The sequence below is a fragment of the Gossypium raimondii genome, chromosome 12, assembly GCF_025698545.1.
Source record: "Gossypium raimondii isolate GPD5lz chromosome 12, ASM2569854v1, whole genome shotgun sequence".
NCBI classification, from domain to species: Eukaryota; Viridiplantae; Streptophyta; class Magnoliopsida; order Malvales; family Malvaceae; genus Gossypium; species Gossypium raimondii.
Window position 1 is genome coordinate 51,851,853 of NC_068576.1, and position 15,659 is coordinate 51,867,511.

Here is a 15,659-nt window from a genome sequence, read left to right on the forward strand (position 1 = left end):
TCTACCCCCAACGTGGCCGCAAATATATTCTTTAATCTTCCAACGTAAGCACGTTGAAAGAACAGCTATGTTAACCTCACGTGTTGCTTCAAATTAATTTGATTTGGTTGGATTCTATTTTAACCCAAATGTCAAGCTTCTTATTATTTATCCTAAACCCAAGTAAAACAAAGGCCAATGCCAAGTAAATGTTTTTCTTAAAAAATAGTTTATTTGCTAAAAATACCTCTTAAAAGTACATCAACAGCAAAGAGGTTAAATCAACATCCTGGAAAGTGAAAAATCAGTGGAGGTGCGTCACGTTTTAACGGGGTTTTTAGTTTTGATGTTTTAACCACGCAAATTTTATGACACATTTAAACCCTTTATTTAAAAAAATAAATAAATTTGAATCAAATGAAAACGTAAAGTTATATATGTGTTAATATAATAATGCGAAAAAACATTTCTAAACTATACATCTCATTTTAAATTTAGCTGTTTAAATAATTTAAAATAAAATTTTAAAAATAAATATTATAAAATCTCTTAGTTTTGGTATTTCAAAGTTTGTAGGAAAGTTTTATTTACCACTCTTATTTTTATTTTTTACTTTTAAAAGGTAGATAACAATATTTTATTTATTTTAAATTTCATTAAGTGTTATTTAATGATTAAATTAATAAATTTAATAATAAAAATCTAATTTCTATAATAAAAATAATTTAAAAATATAGTTAGTACATTTTAAAATTAAAAACACATTTAAAAAACATATCTCGTCCAGAGGCCATTGCAAGATCCAAGGGCCAAAATGTAATCACAGTTTTAAGGGTCCCACGAGTGAAAAAGCTGTGTTGCGGCAAAAGGGGCGGCTGACCTAAACCGTTGAACATTTGACGCGTGCGAAACACAAAATCTCAATCATACCCCCAAGCCACACGCACACCATAGAATTGGAGGGCCCTTCAAGCTTGGAAGTTGATCAGCGCCGTTGATCACCCAACCAACCAAAATCGAACAACCTTCTAAAACCGGAAAGCAATCGATCAAATCATATACAACAGAGCAACTAAAATCTTACTATGATTTCAATTCCATAACACCCCGAATATTAATATATGTAACATAAACATACCTCAGCACCACAGTAAGTGCCTTTCTTTTTGCACTACCCTTTCCCCCTATTTACACATCTGATTTCCCCATCATTATTTGCTAAACCAACCAACCTATTGTATAAGATCCCAAAACTCTAAACATGAAAATTAATGCTCTCAACCTAATTCTCAACTTGTAAAACACTAAAAGCAAAGCTCATTTGGGGCCCTTATTTTTGCCATCCTTCTCTGCTCCTGCTGCTGCTGATGTTTATATACACGACACTAGAGAGAGGTGGCGGCTCTAAACATTAGGGGGCATTGTGGCACCATGATTTTGTGCATCTGTGGGGCAAATACTATTAGGATAATTATATTTCAACTCGAGGACAAAAAGGATGAGCTCTATGGGTATGGTTATGGCTTAATATTGTATGATTAGTCCTCCCATTGGGGCTCTATGGGGAATCCCCTTTCTTCGTTTGGCAGTTCGGTAATTAACCGAAGTTGGAGGGGGCGTTGAAGGACGAAAGCTCTGCACTTTGTTGTTGAGCTTTCCATGGCCACTGCTGCTGTAGGAATCTTCAGAGTCTGATGCCATGGCGGCCATATGTCTCTTCTTCTTCTGGAAATCCTTCGATGTACCCACAATCTGAATGTTTAAAAAGTAGAACAAATTAGAATTAACATTTCACATAGCTCAATGGGAATGGAGTTTGAGATTATAATGTCCTTTAAAAAAGTCAACATAGTTTCACCAAACAAAATTAAAACAGATATTGACCATTATGGTTTTGCTTGGAAAACTACAACCTTTACTTTATCATACAGTTTCCCAGCAACCAAACAATACCGTTGACCAAAAGAGGAAATTTTAATTAAAAAGGAAACAGCGGATTTACCTTGCAACCAAGAGAGCAGAAGCGGAAGGAGTCGACCAGGCTACGGTCACAGACCTCACAGGTGTTGGTGACACCTTTTCCAGGCCTTGGCTGAGGCCTCTCATTGATAAACACAACCTTAGCGCTGTTAATAACATAGGTTTGAACACCAGATATATCCAGGTATTTCTGTATCTCAGATACCCTTATCACATCATGGTATGAGGACCTCCTAATCTGTCATATAACCAAAAACAGAAAGCAGAGCAAATTAGATTAGCAAATCGAAATAACTGTACAACTTTTGTGGCGAATTACAAGTAACAGTCAAATCCAATGAGAATTTTGTGAGCTTAAGACTTTAAGTCCTATCTGCCAGATACTGCAAAATAAGATCAGATTACACCCATTTTCACGAGAAAAGCGTTTGGCTTTCTTGTTAGAAACTGAGGATCGGAAAACCACCATTGTTTTGAAGGACAGGTGGTAGTGCTTTTTTTTATTATGCAGAAAAAGGGCTTTTGAAAAACAGATAGGAGACCTTGAAAATTGAATCATTGCCTGCTTGGATGGTGAGAACATGTGAGGTGGCTAACTAGAGAAAGAAAAGTACGAACACCTGGACTGGATTGGGATGAAAGTTCAAATCTTTTTTAGTAGATCACGAAAAACAGAGCAAGAACAAGTGAAACCTGGAGTAGAAATTCAAAGAAATGTGCTTAAGTCAAAATCGGAAACAAACTCGATTAAGAAAGGACAGAGAACAGAATCCCAGAATTGGAAACATGAATGCCGAAAAGGGGATTGAATAACGGGATTCCTCATATCCCCATAAGAGGAAATGAGACAAATTTCCAAAGAAAAAACCGATAAAAATAGATTTTTTTTTTTTAAGAAGAAGAAGAGGAAATGCGATTTTAAAGGGAAACAATATTGAACCTGAATATAACGATGATCCTTGTGATGAGCAAGGCAGAGAGAGCAGAGAGCGCCATTCATACAATCTAAGCAGTACATATTGCATTCACTCTTGTGAGAATCAGCATGAAGCTTGCATTGAACGAAGAAATGTTCTCCTAATAAAGGTTTCAACCATGGCGGCCACCTATTGTCTTCTTCATCAGGTCCACCAGCACCCTATCAAAACACCAAAAATAACATTAAAACACATTTCTAATCAATACCCAAAGTAAAGAAACCAAGAAAAAGAAGGCTGAATTAAAAAAGTCCAAAAGTGAAAGAAACAGAAGAATGAGGAGCAAAAAAAAGTAGCTTTTTTGGAGGAAAGAAGATACCATGATTCTTCTGTTCTTAGGCTTAATTTCACGGACAGTGGATTCTTGATTTTCGATCGCCAGCTTGAAGTCTTGAACTCGAAAGGGTAATGCTCTGTTTTAGGAGGCTGAGTGAGATTAGAGAGAGAGAGGGAGAGAGAGAGAGAAGTGAAGGCGGCGAGCAGAGACAGAAGAGGGGGAGAGAGAGAGATGATAATAAAGAAAAGAAGGGATAGTTCTTGTTATGTATTATAGACAGAGCCGAAGCTAAGCTCTGGAAGGTCGATGGGAGATGCGTTGGGTGCAAGGAACCCTTCTTTCCTTTTTATTTCCCTTTCATTTTCACACTCACATTTCTCTCTCTCTCTCTTTGGTCTTATCGTTATTTATTTATTTTTCATAAATTTATTCTTTCTTTTTATTTCTTTAAAGTATGTGATTATTTTAATGTGTCATTTTATTGTGAGGTAATTAATTTGTATAATCTTTTTATAGTAATTTAATATGTAATACGTTGAATTTTGCTTATTTTTATTTTCGGTGTTAGAAAGTTGCATTGGATTTTCAAAGTTGGATTTCGGGTCTTTAATATATTTATATAAATTAATAGAATATTAAACTCTTATCTACAAAATGATAACTTAAGTTGCTTTATTTATATATTTTTATTTTAAATTAATTATTTGTGACGTTGGGTTTGTCTAATTTTCTTTTATTGATTATGTTAGGGCCATTTTTTTAAAAATAAATAGCAAAATGAAGACTAATTAATAGGGGGAAAGCCTAATACATGAAGTTTAGGTAATATAGAATAGGGATGAAACAGGTTTATACCAAAGTTGGCCCTAATAATATCATGGAGTTTGGTTTTGGTCGGCCAAACCCTTGGTTACAAAACGTATATACATTTTCTAGAACTTGAGAATTATTATTGCATAATATTATCACCAAAAAGTTACACTTCACTCATGTTGTGCTGGGGAACAAAATCTAATTTCATTTTATAAAATGGGTTTTGGTGGGTTATATTAGACATGTTTAAAGCTCTAAAAGTTCGTCCGAAATTTGAAAGGATTTAGGCAAAAATATTAAACTCAAAAAATAAGTCAACTCTCTCATTTAGCATCACACAAGGAAGGACTTTTAACTGCAACTTAACTGCTTCTCGAAGAGAACGTAACTTCCCATATTTGATCAACATTTTTTAACTAAGAAACCTTGGACTACCAAAGCACATCTTTGAAGATTTTTAGCAATACTTTATTAAAGTTAAAATATGGTGAAAACAAAAGGATAGAGAGAAGGTTGAGGAGGCAAGGTAACAAGGAGTAACTGCTTAAATGTTGCTTAAAGGCTCCAAAAGATCCTCTTCGATATTTATAAGAGAGGTTCTCTTGTCAGCTAGTTTGGCGTGGCAGGTCATTACATAGGAGGTTGCCATTACAACATATGTAGGGGGTGTGCATAGTGAGGCCTATGGCAATACGAGATTGTGATGTTTAGGTGGGGCCCAATGACATATAAAGATGTGTTCACACCTAAAAAGCGGGTGCCTGTTAAGGATGCCTATCAAACAGGTTGCTATCCATAGAAGCAAGAGGTTCGTACTTTTTAAAAGGAAGCAGGTGGCATAGGTCTCTTGTTGAGACTAGGGGTTGAATGGAGACAAGAGAATCGAGAGGATTAATTATCAGGACGTCATGGTGGAAGAGACTGGATAATTAGAAAGTCAAGAGTGTTGATTGTGGGCATTTCTTATATAACTTATTGTGTTGACACGTGTTTAAATCCAGAAGAGGTATAATAAAAACTTTATCTAATTAAATTTAAAGACTATTCATGTGAGGAATTTATTTTATCGACACAAAAAAATACATTAAATTATTAGGGTCCAAATCGACTACTCAAAAAATAACACTTGGAATATTTTCTCCTAGAGAACCAATTTCACCTCATAATAAAATATAAAAAAAATCAACATGTTTGAGTTGAACCAACTTTTATTGTGTTTTATGATTTTCAAAACCTACGTATGCAAGAAGAAGGTGTTCAATGTGATATATATAAATACTTTAAAATAATTGTTAATCATGTAAGGTTATATAGTACTTGGATAAATACCTAATTTTTTTTTTAAAGAAAAGGTTGCGGGGGTCCACAAGAGAACATCCATGCTTATAGATAATCGAAAAGAGACAATGACCGGACAATTTCAACTTTGGTCTTAAATGCTACAAAGAAATTCATATATTGATTTGAAAAGATGATGCCATTATTTCATATAATAAAATCACACCAACGAGATTAAGGTGGCACATATGCTTTAGGTTATCCAATAACAATTATTTTTTAAAAAATTTACCCGACTAGTCTATTTAATACACGAGTAAAGTAGTGACAAAAGATTATATTAAATTTTTTTTTTTGTAAAAAGGAACAGCATTAAGCGATTATATTAGATAAACACATAATCAAGAGGAAACAGACATGTTGCAATCTCTTCCCAACAAGTTCATGACTAAAGTCGATGGGGATCTAAATAAACGTATCAAAAAACTACATGTATCAACACATTTAGTCATGTGATCAGCAACACCATTAAGAATTCTTGGGATATGTCGAATACGAATCTCCCATTTCCGACGCAAAACTTGATGTAACAACCGACTAAACTACTACTAACTCCTCCACCATACAAAAGTAATTCAATTACCAATAAAGTATTATCACACTCAGCTTCAACTTCCCAAAACCCTTTATCCCAAGTTAAGAATAATCCTTCCAACATCGCTCTTGTTTCAACATTAAATTTTTTATTAACATTAATTTCAAATTTGAAATCGAAATATTCCCTATCCATAGTATAGTATGAAAAACAAGATTTTGGACTTGAAAAGGTGGTGTGGCACTATAAAGATGAAGTCACTAAGTAATAGCATGCAATAAGGAGGTGGTAAAAGATGATTATTGAGAATCACCTAACTAAGCCTAGAAGGAGAAGATATTTGAGAATCAATGAGGATGATTATTACATATCCCTAGTTCATATTCTGGTATACACACAAATCTTGTATGGGATTTTTCTGGGGAAAAGAGATTATTCTTTTTTTCTAAAGTCGCCCATATTTTTCTTTTATAAAATAATTTTTTTTTATTTTGTTTTGTTTGCAGTGAAATTTCTTTGAACACACCCATACATATACTATGATGCTTTTATTGTGAACCTGATATGTCCATATCATGACATGAAATATAATTGAAGTAATTAAGTTTCTTTGCATTTCTTTAGGTTCAAGCTAGAAAGAAGCTTCTTTTTTCTTACTAGTGAAAAACTAGAGAAGAAAATTGGTTTTTGTTTGCGTAGACAAGAAGTTTAACTCCTAAGCAAGTTCCTGTTTGAATTACTTGCCAGAAACAAGAATCAACCTTTCTTTCCATATTAAACATATATATATATATACATATCATCATTTCAGACATCATATAATTATACAAAAAAAAATATTACATGAAAGAAAAATAAATATTTTTGTCGTACATTCTCCGCCTTACTTTTACTAAGAGGCATTTCCGTTAGACCTCATTAAGGGGCTATCTCGTTTAAGCACAAAAGATATATCCTTCAATCATGTTAACAACATGATTATTATTTATCATCAACATATTTTGCATATCTTGTAACGCAGTTAAATCACACAACCAACTTAACAAAGAACGGTTGAATGACAAGCTCACCAATCAAAAGAGGACAAGTGGCATGAAAAAGTCAACCTCACAAACATCTCCTATCTCTTATCTAGGTTGCACCTCTTCCTATCCAACTCTCTACAATTCTTCTACTAACTCTTCCTCCCTTCATGACCCTTTACTCTTCAAGTGAATCATTGTTTTCACCTTCATATGGGTTTATCACTTAACAATTTTTCTTTTTCGGTGAATAGATTTTCTAGACAGAATTTAATTGCACATAATTTATTTTATTTCTGAGTAGTTTATAAAGAACGGAAAGGAGTATAATCGCTATACGAATTAGAATAATTGGGGATTGAACCTTCTTGCAAGCTTCATCTTGCCTCCAAAATCCCTGGACAAGTAATTGCATCTCGTAAGGAAATAACAAACTTAAAACCATAAGGAAAAACTGCTTAACAATCAATTAAGAGGGCTGATCTACTCTTGATTGTTGAATCTTGAATTGCAACTTGTACATACCAAACTCAATTCTTTAGCATTCGTACCCTGACAATAAAATGCCATAAATATTTTAAGTTTTTCTTTTAATAAATTTGTAACAGTTATACATATTCTAGTTTCCAATTTTACCCAAAAATGATGACAAAGTAAACATCAATTATTGCTATATTATATAAACAAAACAACTAGCTCTCAACACTTATCCTCGTTTTAAGTAGTACATATTTGTGTTCAATGAAATAAGAAGGCAATAGGTGAATCAAACAAAATTAAGTAGCTTCTTCTCTTTTATTCATCAAAGTTAAACAATTAAATTATATTAAAATTTTATTTCAAGTATAGATTTGGATAAACTGTGCGGTGTGATGCGTTTAGCTTCATTTTTATCTCAATTTACAATATCACCACAATATTTAATCTCACTGTCATCATTGATTTTATATTAACTGCAAATAAACACACTCCAAATATATATATATATGAAAAATAAAACGAATAGAAGATGTTTTATGGTAGAATTAATTGGGTTGATTTGAATATGGGGATGGGTTGCACACAATAGAAGTCAATGGGCACACAAGGTTTGAACCCACCAAAAGATTGGTGCTGTTTGATGCTACGTCGTTTTTCACACCGTGTGGTTTGGTGTGGGACGGCTTTCTATTATTGCAACTGCGACTGCCCCCCTTCCGTGTCATTTCTCACGTCTTCGTAGGTTTAGCGTTCTGGCCAATGACTTTGTGCCATGTCATCAAGTCAAGATTTTGACTTTGACTATTCTTCCTCCTTTTGGTTTTGCTGCGTACCTTTGCCGTCGTTTTATTTTGTTTGAATTTTCTCAAATTTAAGGGCATTAATATCTTTCTTTGTTTCTTTTCTTTTTTTTTTTTTTTTACTTCTGACTCTATTTGTTTAGATATCTGATTTGAAATTTGTTGTTCTCTCCTAAGGCATTCAATGTATATTATATTTCATAATTTTTAAATTTTAATTTTGTTTTATTATAAATTACAACACCTTTTATCGTTTAATAAAAATTAAAAAAAAAAGCATAGCATCATTTATACGAATGACTATACTTATTCAAGAGTTGAACTATTCATTCAAGTTCAAATCTCTCTCAACAATTGAAAGGATTTGAAAATTGAACTTAAGCCAGGCTCATTTAAAATATAAGTCAAGCTTGTACTTCAACGTTGAAGGTCTTAACCGAACTCGGCTTGATCTGTTTTTAATGTTATAATATTGTATTTTATTTTTATATATATCATAAATGTCAAATATATAATTTTATAATATAAAATTAATATTAGTGAATTAAATAGGAAGATTTCTTAATCGAAATTATTGTTGAATTTCTAGAATGTTGACTTGGTAAATGATTAGAATTTTATAATAAAATTTGGTCATACACCTTCCATCCGTGTGAACAAAAATTCTAAAAATAATATGAAGGTAATTTTGTACGAACCATAAGTCTTAATAAAAACAAAGCTCCTTTATATAAATTTTATAATGTAATGTAAGGAAAATAAATACAGGATCTTTTAGGGTTGGAGGGGTGCAGCAAGTTGCAAAGAAGGTGGCATGATTTTCATTGCCACGAGAGCAGCCCAACCAAGTTGTTTCCTTCTCTTTGTCATTTGCCATCTTTCATTATCACAACTACGTCAACTTCACTGTGTTTATACCAAAATTACATTAAATCCCATGCCCTTTGATAGCCCAAGCTTGGAAGTTTCTTAGCGGTTTCCCACTATATACATACACACCCACATATATATATATATGAACTGAATATATGTGAAAGAGAGTGGAGCTTACTTGTGATGATCCAAGAAAATACTGAAAGCCTGAAAAAATGTGATTGCTTTGCCTTTTACTTAATTATTGTACACTAAAGTTGATTCACTTTGAATTTTGATTAATATGAAATTCATCCACTCATTCACCCACCCACTCACCATTTATATATGATCCCTGAGACTAAATAATAATGTAGGGTAATGCATGCTTCTCCAATGTCTCTCCCTTTTGGGTTGTCTTTATTCTTGATCCAATCTCTTTACAAAGTAGTTTTAGAGATGTGTGTGTTTTTTATACTGATATCATACATTTATGATCTGACTTCCGAAATACAGCTATATAATTGGAGTGTGTCTATTAATGCAGGCAATTTCAGTTTCTTTTCGTAAAAGTTGCACTTAGCTTAGCTGATAAAGAATCCAAATTCTATTTCTCTTGCAAGTATTTGGATCTTGTCTTCAACAAGGAGTGGGAGAGTCAATAATTATGGAAATGGATAGATCATGATAAGAGAAAGAAAAAGACAAAAAATAAAAAGAGTGAAAGAATTGTTTATTTATATAATCACTAGTATAAAGAAATGAAGCTATTGGAAAGAATATGTGCCTAAAAGCAAACCTCATGGGGTTTTTTTTTTTTTTCAGAAAAGGAGAAATAAACAATAAAAGAAATTGAAATTGAAAGTAGAGGTGAAAGCTCATTGGACGAGAAGGAGAGGTAGAAGAACCTTACCAAACCCATTAAAAAGAGGATTATGGGGAAAAAAAAGTTTTGGTCTGGTCTTCCAAGTTCCAACGAGTACGAAGGAAACTATTCCTTTAAAAAAAAAAATAGAGCTTTTTGGTGTACTTTTTAACTAGTATTTTGTTTTATTTATTTAATAACGAAAAAGCATAAGCATTATGTACAGCCAATGGAATGATGGTCGATCAATAGCTATGGCCTATATGCTTTGTTCCCATATCTTTTTTGGTGACTAGGGTTACCCTTACCCATCCTTTTTTGTTTACTTTAGATGGGTTTGCCGATATTTATTCTCATAGGAATCTGATAATGACAGCCAAAACCATAGAGGAAAACCATCCATTTGATGTAGCTTTATATGCATTACTTGGGGAGGGGCAGAGCAGTATCTGAAGAAACACGGTGAGGTTTGTTTTGGAAACGTATGAAGTGGGTAGTGACTTGGTCATTAAGCTATTATTTGAATGAGAAAGGGAAAGAAAATTGCAAAATTTATTGACGTAAGGAATCCCAAGCTATTAACATAAAGAAAAGAACATGAATACACAGGTAATGAAATGCCATTTTGGCAGCTTTGATTTTTTTTTTTTTTTTCATTGTTTCAGGTCCCCAATACACAAACACCATCCGCTCTGTGCTGTGGAGGATTTTAACCATCTTATTTCTCCCTGTCAACCAATTGTATGATAAACCCACTTTTGCTCTTCATTCACTACAAAAACTAGTATATATTCAGACCCAAAACACTACATTACAGCATTCTATCCTGCAGGTCCGACATAAAAGTGGATGCAAATGAGCTAAGTTTCTTTCCAGTCTCCCCTGCAATGTTCTTAAGGTTCGACATATCGTGTTGTGCCTGCCAGAAAAATTTTATACATAATAAATGAATAAATAATTCGACTTCATAAAATAAAGCAAAACAAAGGGAAAAGAACATTAGCCATCAGACCTGGAAAGAGAATCGGCTGATGAGGTCACTAGCGGTGAGGTCATGATCTGCGCCTTTACCAAATAGATCAGCACTGGAGATGGCTGTTGATCCCTGCAAAAAAGAACAAGATAGCTATTCATAATACAAACCATATTTCAAAGTAAATTTACACTTGTTACAGTTCTCACAGCCACTGAACTGATAATTGGATTACCAACTACTTCCAGTCATGCCTATATATTTTAGTTGAAGATGATTAAACAAAGCATATTACAAGAATTAGTGTTTTCTTTTGCTACCTGACCATAAATAAGTGATGCTAGTACGGTTATATACTAAAATCGAAAACAAAAAATTATCATCACGGTCCTTCTAAGAATCTACTTTGTTTACAGCCGACTGTCAAACCATAAAACTAAGGGAAAGGATAACATGCAATGGTACTAAAATTTGTGATAGAATAATTAAGTCTTTTGAGCACTTAAAAAAGATATCTTTCGAGAAAGGAATAGCCGCTGCACATACTGAGAATTTCTGCAAAGTGACTTGAGCGTCATTGTCTGCTGCTCTGGTCTGATCACCAAAAAATTGGGCTGATGAAATAGATTTCGCATTCAAGAACTTTCTTCTAGCTTCATCTGTTTCCTGAACCTGGGATTAAAAAGAAGCAATAAGAAAAACAGCAAAAAAGCAGAAACAGTTTAGAAAAGAAATAATAACTAAGATTGACCACTTCCAGGGGAAATTATAAAAGTAAAACATAATCACACAAAACTTCCTACCCATCAAATTCTCCAACCATAGTATTACATGGACATGTGCAATATAGGAGCATTTTCCTTTCAAATTCATGTTTTTTAATTTGATTTTCAAAGAAAATTTTAACTTCACTTTAGCTAAAACCATAACCGGAATAATATACTCATTATGAAAGTTGTAAACGTCTCTAGCAGTACAAGTTTGTGATATGAAGAATCAAACAGAAGAGCCATATGTTCTAAAACCAAAAGGAGGTCTTCCATTAAACCATCAGCCACTTGTACAAAATATTAAGCTTTTGGTCATCGAGGAGATATATTACTTACTTGCACTTTTGGGGAATTTGAGACTGAATTCTTCTGAAACCCCCTGTCCATTCCAAAATCAGCAATGAAGCTTGATGATTTTGGAGGAGCAATGTGGCTAACCACTTGTGGGCCACCAGAATTAAATTCAGAAGATTGACCATTTTCTACATACTCAAAACGCGATGGAAAAGATGAGGCAATGGGTACAGTGTTTTTAGTTGAGGAAGTAACAGGGGCAACTGGCTCTTCAGGCTTCTGGTCATAGAGGTTTTCACTTGGCTGAAATTAAAATGGACTATGTTATAAAGAGAAAAGGACCTTAAAGTAACTCCAAAATAAGTAATTGTTCTAATCAAGATATCCCTATGATCATTCTGCTGTAACTGCATAGCTTACAAAAGTCTATGCGAATACCTTTGAAGTAAGCTTCCGGGCACCAAGCCCCCCAGTTTTCCCAGTCTTCTTTGCACCAAGAGGCTTCTTGACAGTGCTTGTCACAACCGTATGAGAAGCCTTTTGTGTAGCAGAAACTTCCGGTTTTCCTAACCCTCCTAAAGAACTTTCTTTAGGAGTCTCATCAATCTTGCTATCAAAAAACCCATTGGATGCTTTCGATGACTGAGAAGCAACAGGGAACAATGGCATACCCACCTCTTCTTCCATGCTTTTAGTGACTTCTTTTGCTAGTAGTTGCCTATATAATTCGGCAGCTCTTGAAGTATATTTGGACTCAATTTTGCCACCATCAGTCCATCCATGCTGCTTAAAGAAAACTTGTGCACGGTTGTTTCCTCCATAGATCATCATTTTCAACTGTTCAGGAGACCATGAATCCAAATTTGTAGACCTGCAAAAATATAAGTACTTTTAAGAACGAGGACAGAAACACAGGGGCTCAAAAATATACCCAATAGCTGGGACATTGAATGATGGTATTAACACCATAAGATTCTCAAAGTCACAAGTCTTCACTAATGAACATGTTTCACAGTAGACAAAATATCTGAAAGCTCTTGCTGTTTTGGCTAGTAAGTAGGACACTCTAGGAAAGGTGCTTTTTCAGCCAGTAGGGAGGAAATTCTTGAGAAGGTTAAGTGATTATGTACCTCCAATTTTGGCTAAACATGAGCATCAACAACCTTAATACCCAGAAAATAGCGTGACAGGAAGTAATTTTCATGCTACATTGTTACCCACAAAAACTTGCAGACATGTTAAGTATGATAGCCTATTAATCTCTACAAAAAGGGTTTCGACTATCAAACCACTAAAAGAAATTCAATCCTCTCTTAGTTTTTGGAAATATATCAAAGAACAAATATTAACATAGTAGCGGCTTATCTCATATGCATGATAAATCAGAATGAATTTATCACATTCATTACAAAAACACAAAAGAAGATATTTCATATTACGATTCAGGTCCAATGCAAGCCACCTATAGAAATATGAACGGAATTTTCACACAGACACAAAATACAAAATGCGGGGAGACATCTTTGAAAACAAAATATAGACCACTCAGAAACAATATAGAACAAATCATAATTCAGCTGTGGCGGTTGTAAAAAGGAATATAACTATAAAAGGAACCAAATTTTCTCACAAGCATTCATTTGGAAATTCCATTTCCTGGAGAACCCCACCAGGAACCAATAGAACATAATCTGCTTAATCAAACCTTCCCTATATTAAATTTATAAATGTCAACACCAGATAGTTCAGTTTCCTTACGAAAAGATTAATCAGAAGGGAAAACAAAGCCTTTTTCTTCCCTCGTCTAACTTAAGAAAATATATACAACTTCTTCACGCATGATTGGAAATTTGGATCACAAAATTAAAACACATCAATTAATTCAAAAAACATAAATAAATAAAAAAACGGAAGTCGTCTTTATATATTCATTTATATGCTAGTACCTGACAAAGCTGACATGGACACCGAGACTCCGATGAACGGCAGAACAATCGATGCAAAGAAAGATCCCATACGTCACCGACGCCCACGTCGGGTTCTTTGCATTACAATCGAAACACATCTACAAAATTTAAAAAACAATAAGAAAAACCAGAGATCGAGTAACGGAATTTTCTAGAGTTTAATCAGATCTAAAAAAAAAAAAAAGAGAGAGAGAGAGAAAGAAAGAAAGAAAAACAAAAACAAACCTTGTTATCGGATTTTGTTTTCAGCTTTCTGAAAACAGCGTTCTTGTCGCTCAAGTTATCAGAGGACTCCATTGGTGTGTTTATTTTCAATTATCTTATTTAGAATTTCAGAAAGAAATATTGGGGAGTTTTGGATTGAAGAAGAGAAGATCTGTAGGGAAGAGAAGGATATGTAACACCTCTCCTCGCCTCTCTTCTCTTCTGCACAGGCAGGCTTTCGAATTTGGCGACAACAATGTATTAGCAAACAATATTTATTTATTTACAGAATGACGAATGTAGCCCTTTTGGTACTTACAGAATGAAGAGATGGTGGCGGGAAAAGAGGTGGAGGAGCTTCCACTTATTGCCTGCGTGGAGGTGGCCAAGTGGCGGTTTTATTACCAACCCCCCTAATTCGATGTTTATACCTCAACTAACTAACTACATATTTCGTCCACCTCATCTTTTTTGTTATTCTTAGGACTTTCCTCTTTTTCTTTTTTTTTCCTCCATTTCATTTTTTAAGCTATTACTCAACCACTCTTTTTTTTCTATTAAGATTTTTAAGCATATTTAATTAGATTATAGCATATTTATGTAAAATATTTATATAAAATAATGGATATATGGCTTATGAGAACAATGTATATGTATCTATGTATTTTTCTAATTTTAAAAAATACATAAATTTAATTTTTAAAAAATATATATAATTTTTAAAATATCGAGGCTTACTCCTTAGCCCATATTTGGTTTGTTGGGGCTTGAATTTAAAACTTAGTTGTAAGCCCATATTTTGGATTGGGGTTCATTCAAACATTAAAGCCCGTATTAGTTAAATTCTTTTCCCGTATGGTAAAATATACTGCTAGTCAATCACTCAATTACAAAATCCTTTTTAGTTATTCATTTTTTAAAATTAGCATCACAATAAGTTTACACAAGGTGTCTTTAGTCTTAATTTTTATAATTTTAGCACTCAATGTTTACACATTACTTAATTTTATCCTTTTTTACATGAAAATATAATTCAATATGCTATGTGTAATTTAGAAATAAAATGAAAATATTTTTAAAATTTGTTTATTATTAAACTAGACAATCCTCAAATATATTGTTTTCCTTATACTTCAAATGACAAATAACCCGGTCTCTCTCAATGATAACTAATTCCTTTTTTTGTTAGGTTGACCTAATCACCATTGATGAAGCAAATCAAAGTTGAATTTTTTTTTTAAGATGTTAAACTTACATTTGGGTTAAATTAACGAAGCAAGTTTTATTTTATTTTATTTTATTTTCAAGCAATTGAATTGGCTATTGTTGAGGGAGATCAACCCCTTAGAGAAGTCTTCAAAGTGTCGTCCGTTAGGCGGTCGATACAACCCTCAACAATCGTAGGTGTTGTATCGGGACCCAGGTTTTGTCCCTCGACTTCGCGGAGAGCCTCGACAGTTCACGGAGTGGGAGCACCTCGATTGATAGAGAGAGTACGTACCTGAAGGACATGTAGATAATTAATCGGTGAAG

The 15,659-nt window shown here is 33.5% G+C and overlaps 2 protein-coding genes across 2 annotated transcripts; both read right to left on the reverse strand.

The window, feature by feature from the left end:
• Positions 1-1,038: 1,038 nt before the first annotated feature.
• LOC105765002 (protein RGF1 INDUCIBLE TRANSCRIPTION FACTOR 1) lies at positions 1,039-3,534 on the reverse strand. Its single transcript, XM_012583864.2, has 4 exons — positions 3,256-3,534; positions 2,900-3,097; positions 1,982-2,197; positions 1,039-1,731 (listed from the first exon to the last, which is right to left on the reverse strand). The coding sequence occupies exons 1-4, from the start codon at positions 3,256-3,258 to the stop codon at positions 1,504-1,506; spliced, it is 645 nt and encodes a 214-aa protein (XP_012439318.1). The 5' UTR covers positions 3,259-3,534; the 3' UTR covers positions 1,039-1,503.
• A 6,917-nt stretch (positions 3,535-10,451) lies between these two features.
• Positions 10,452-14,532, reverse strand: LOC105765003 (probable ADP-ribosylation factor GTPase-activating protein AGD9). Its single transcript, XM_012583865.2, has 7 exons — positions 14,148-14,532; positions 13,902-14,020; positions 12,394-12,826; positions 11,998-12,258; positions 11,438-11,563; positions 10,931-11,023; positions 10,452-10,837 (listed from the first exon to the last, which is right to left on the reverse strand). Exons 1-7 carry the CDS (start codon positions 14,217-14,219, stop codon positions 10,730-10,732), a joined length of 1,212 nt encoding a protein of 403 aa, XP_012439319.1. The 5' UTR covers positions 14,220-14,532; the 3' UTR covers positions 10,452-10,729.
• Between the last annotated feature and the right edge of the window lie 1,127 nt (positions 14,533-15,659).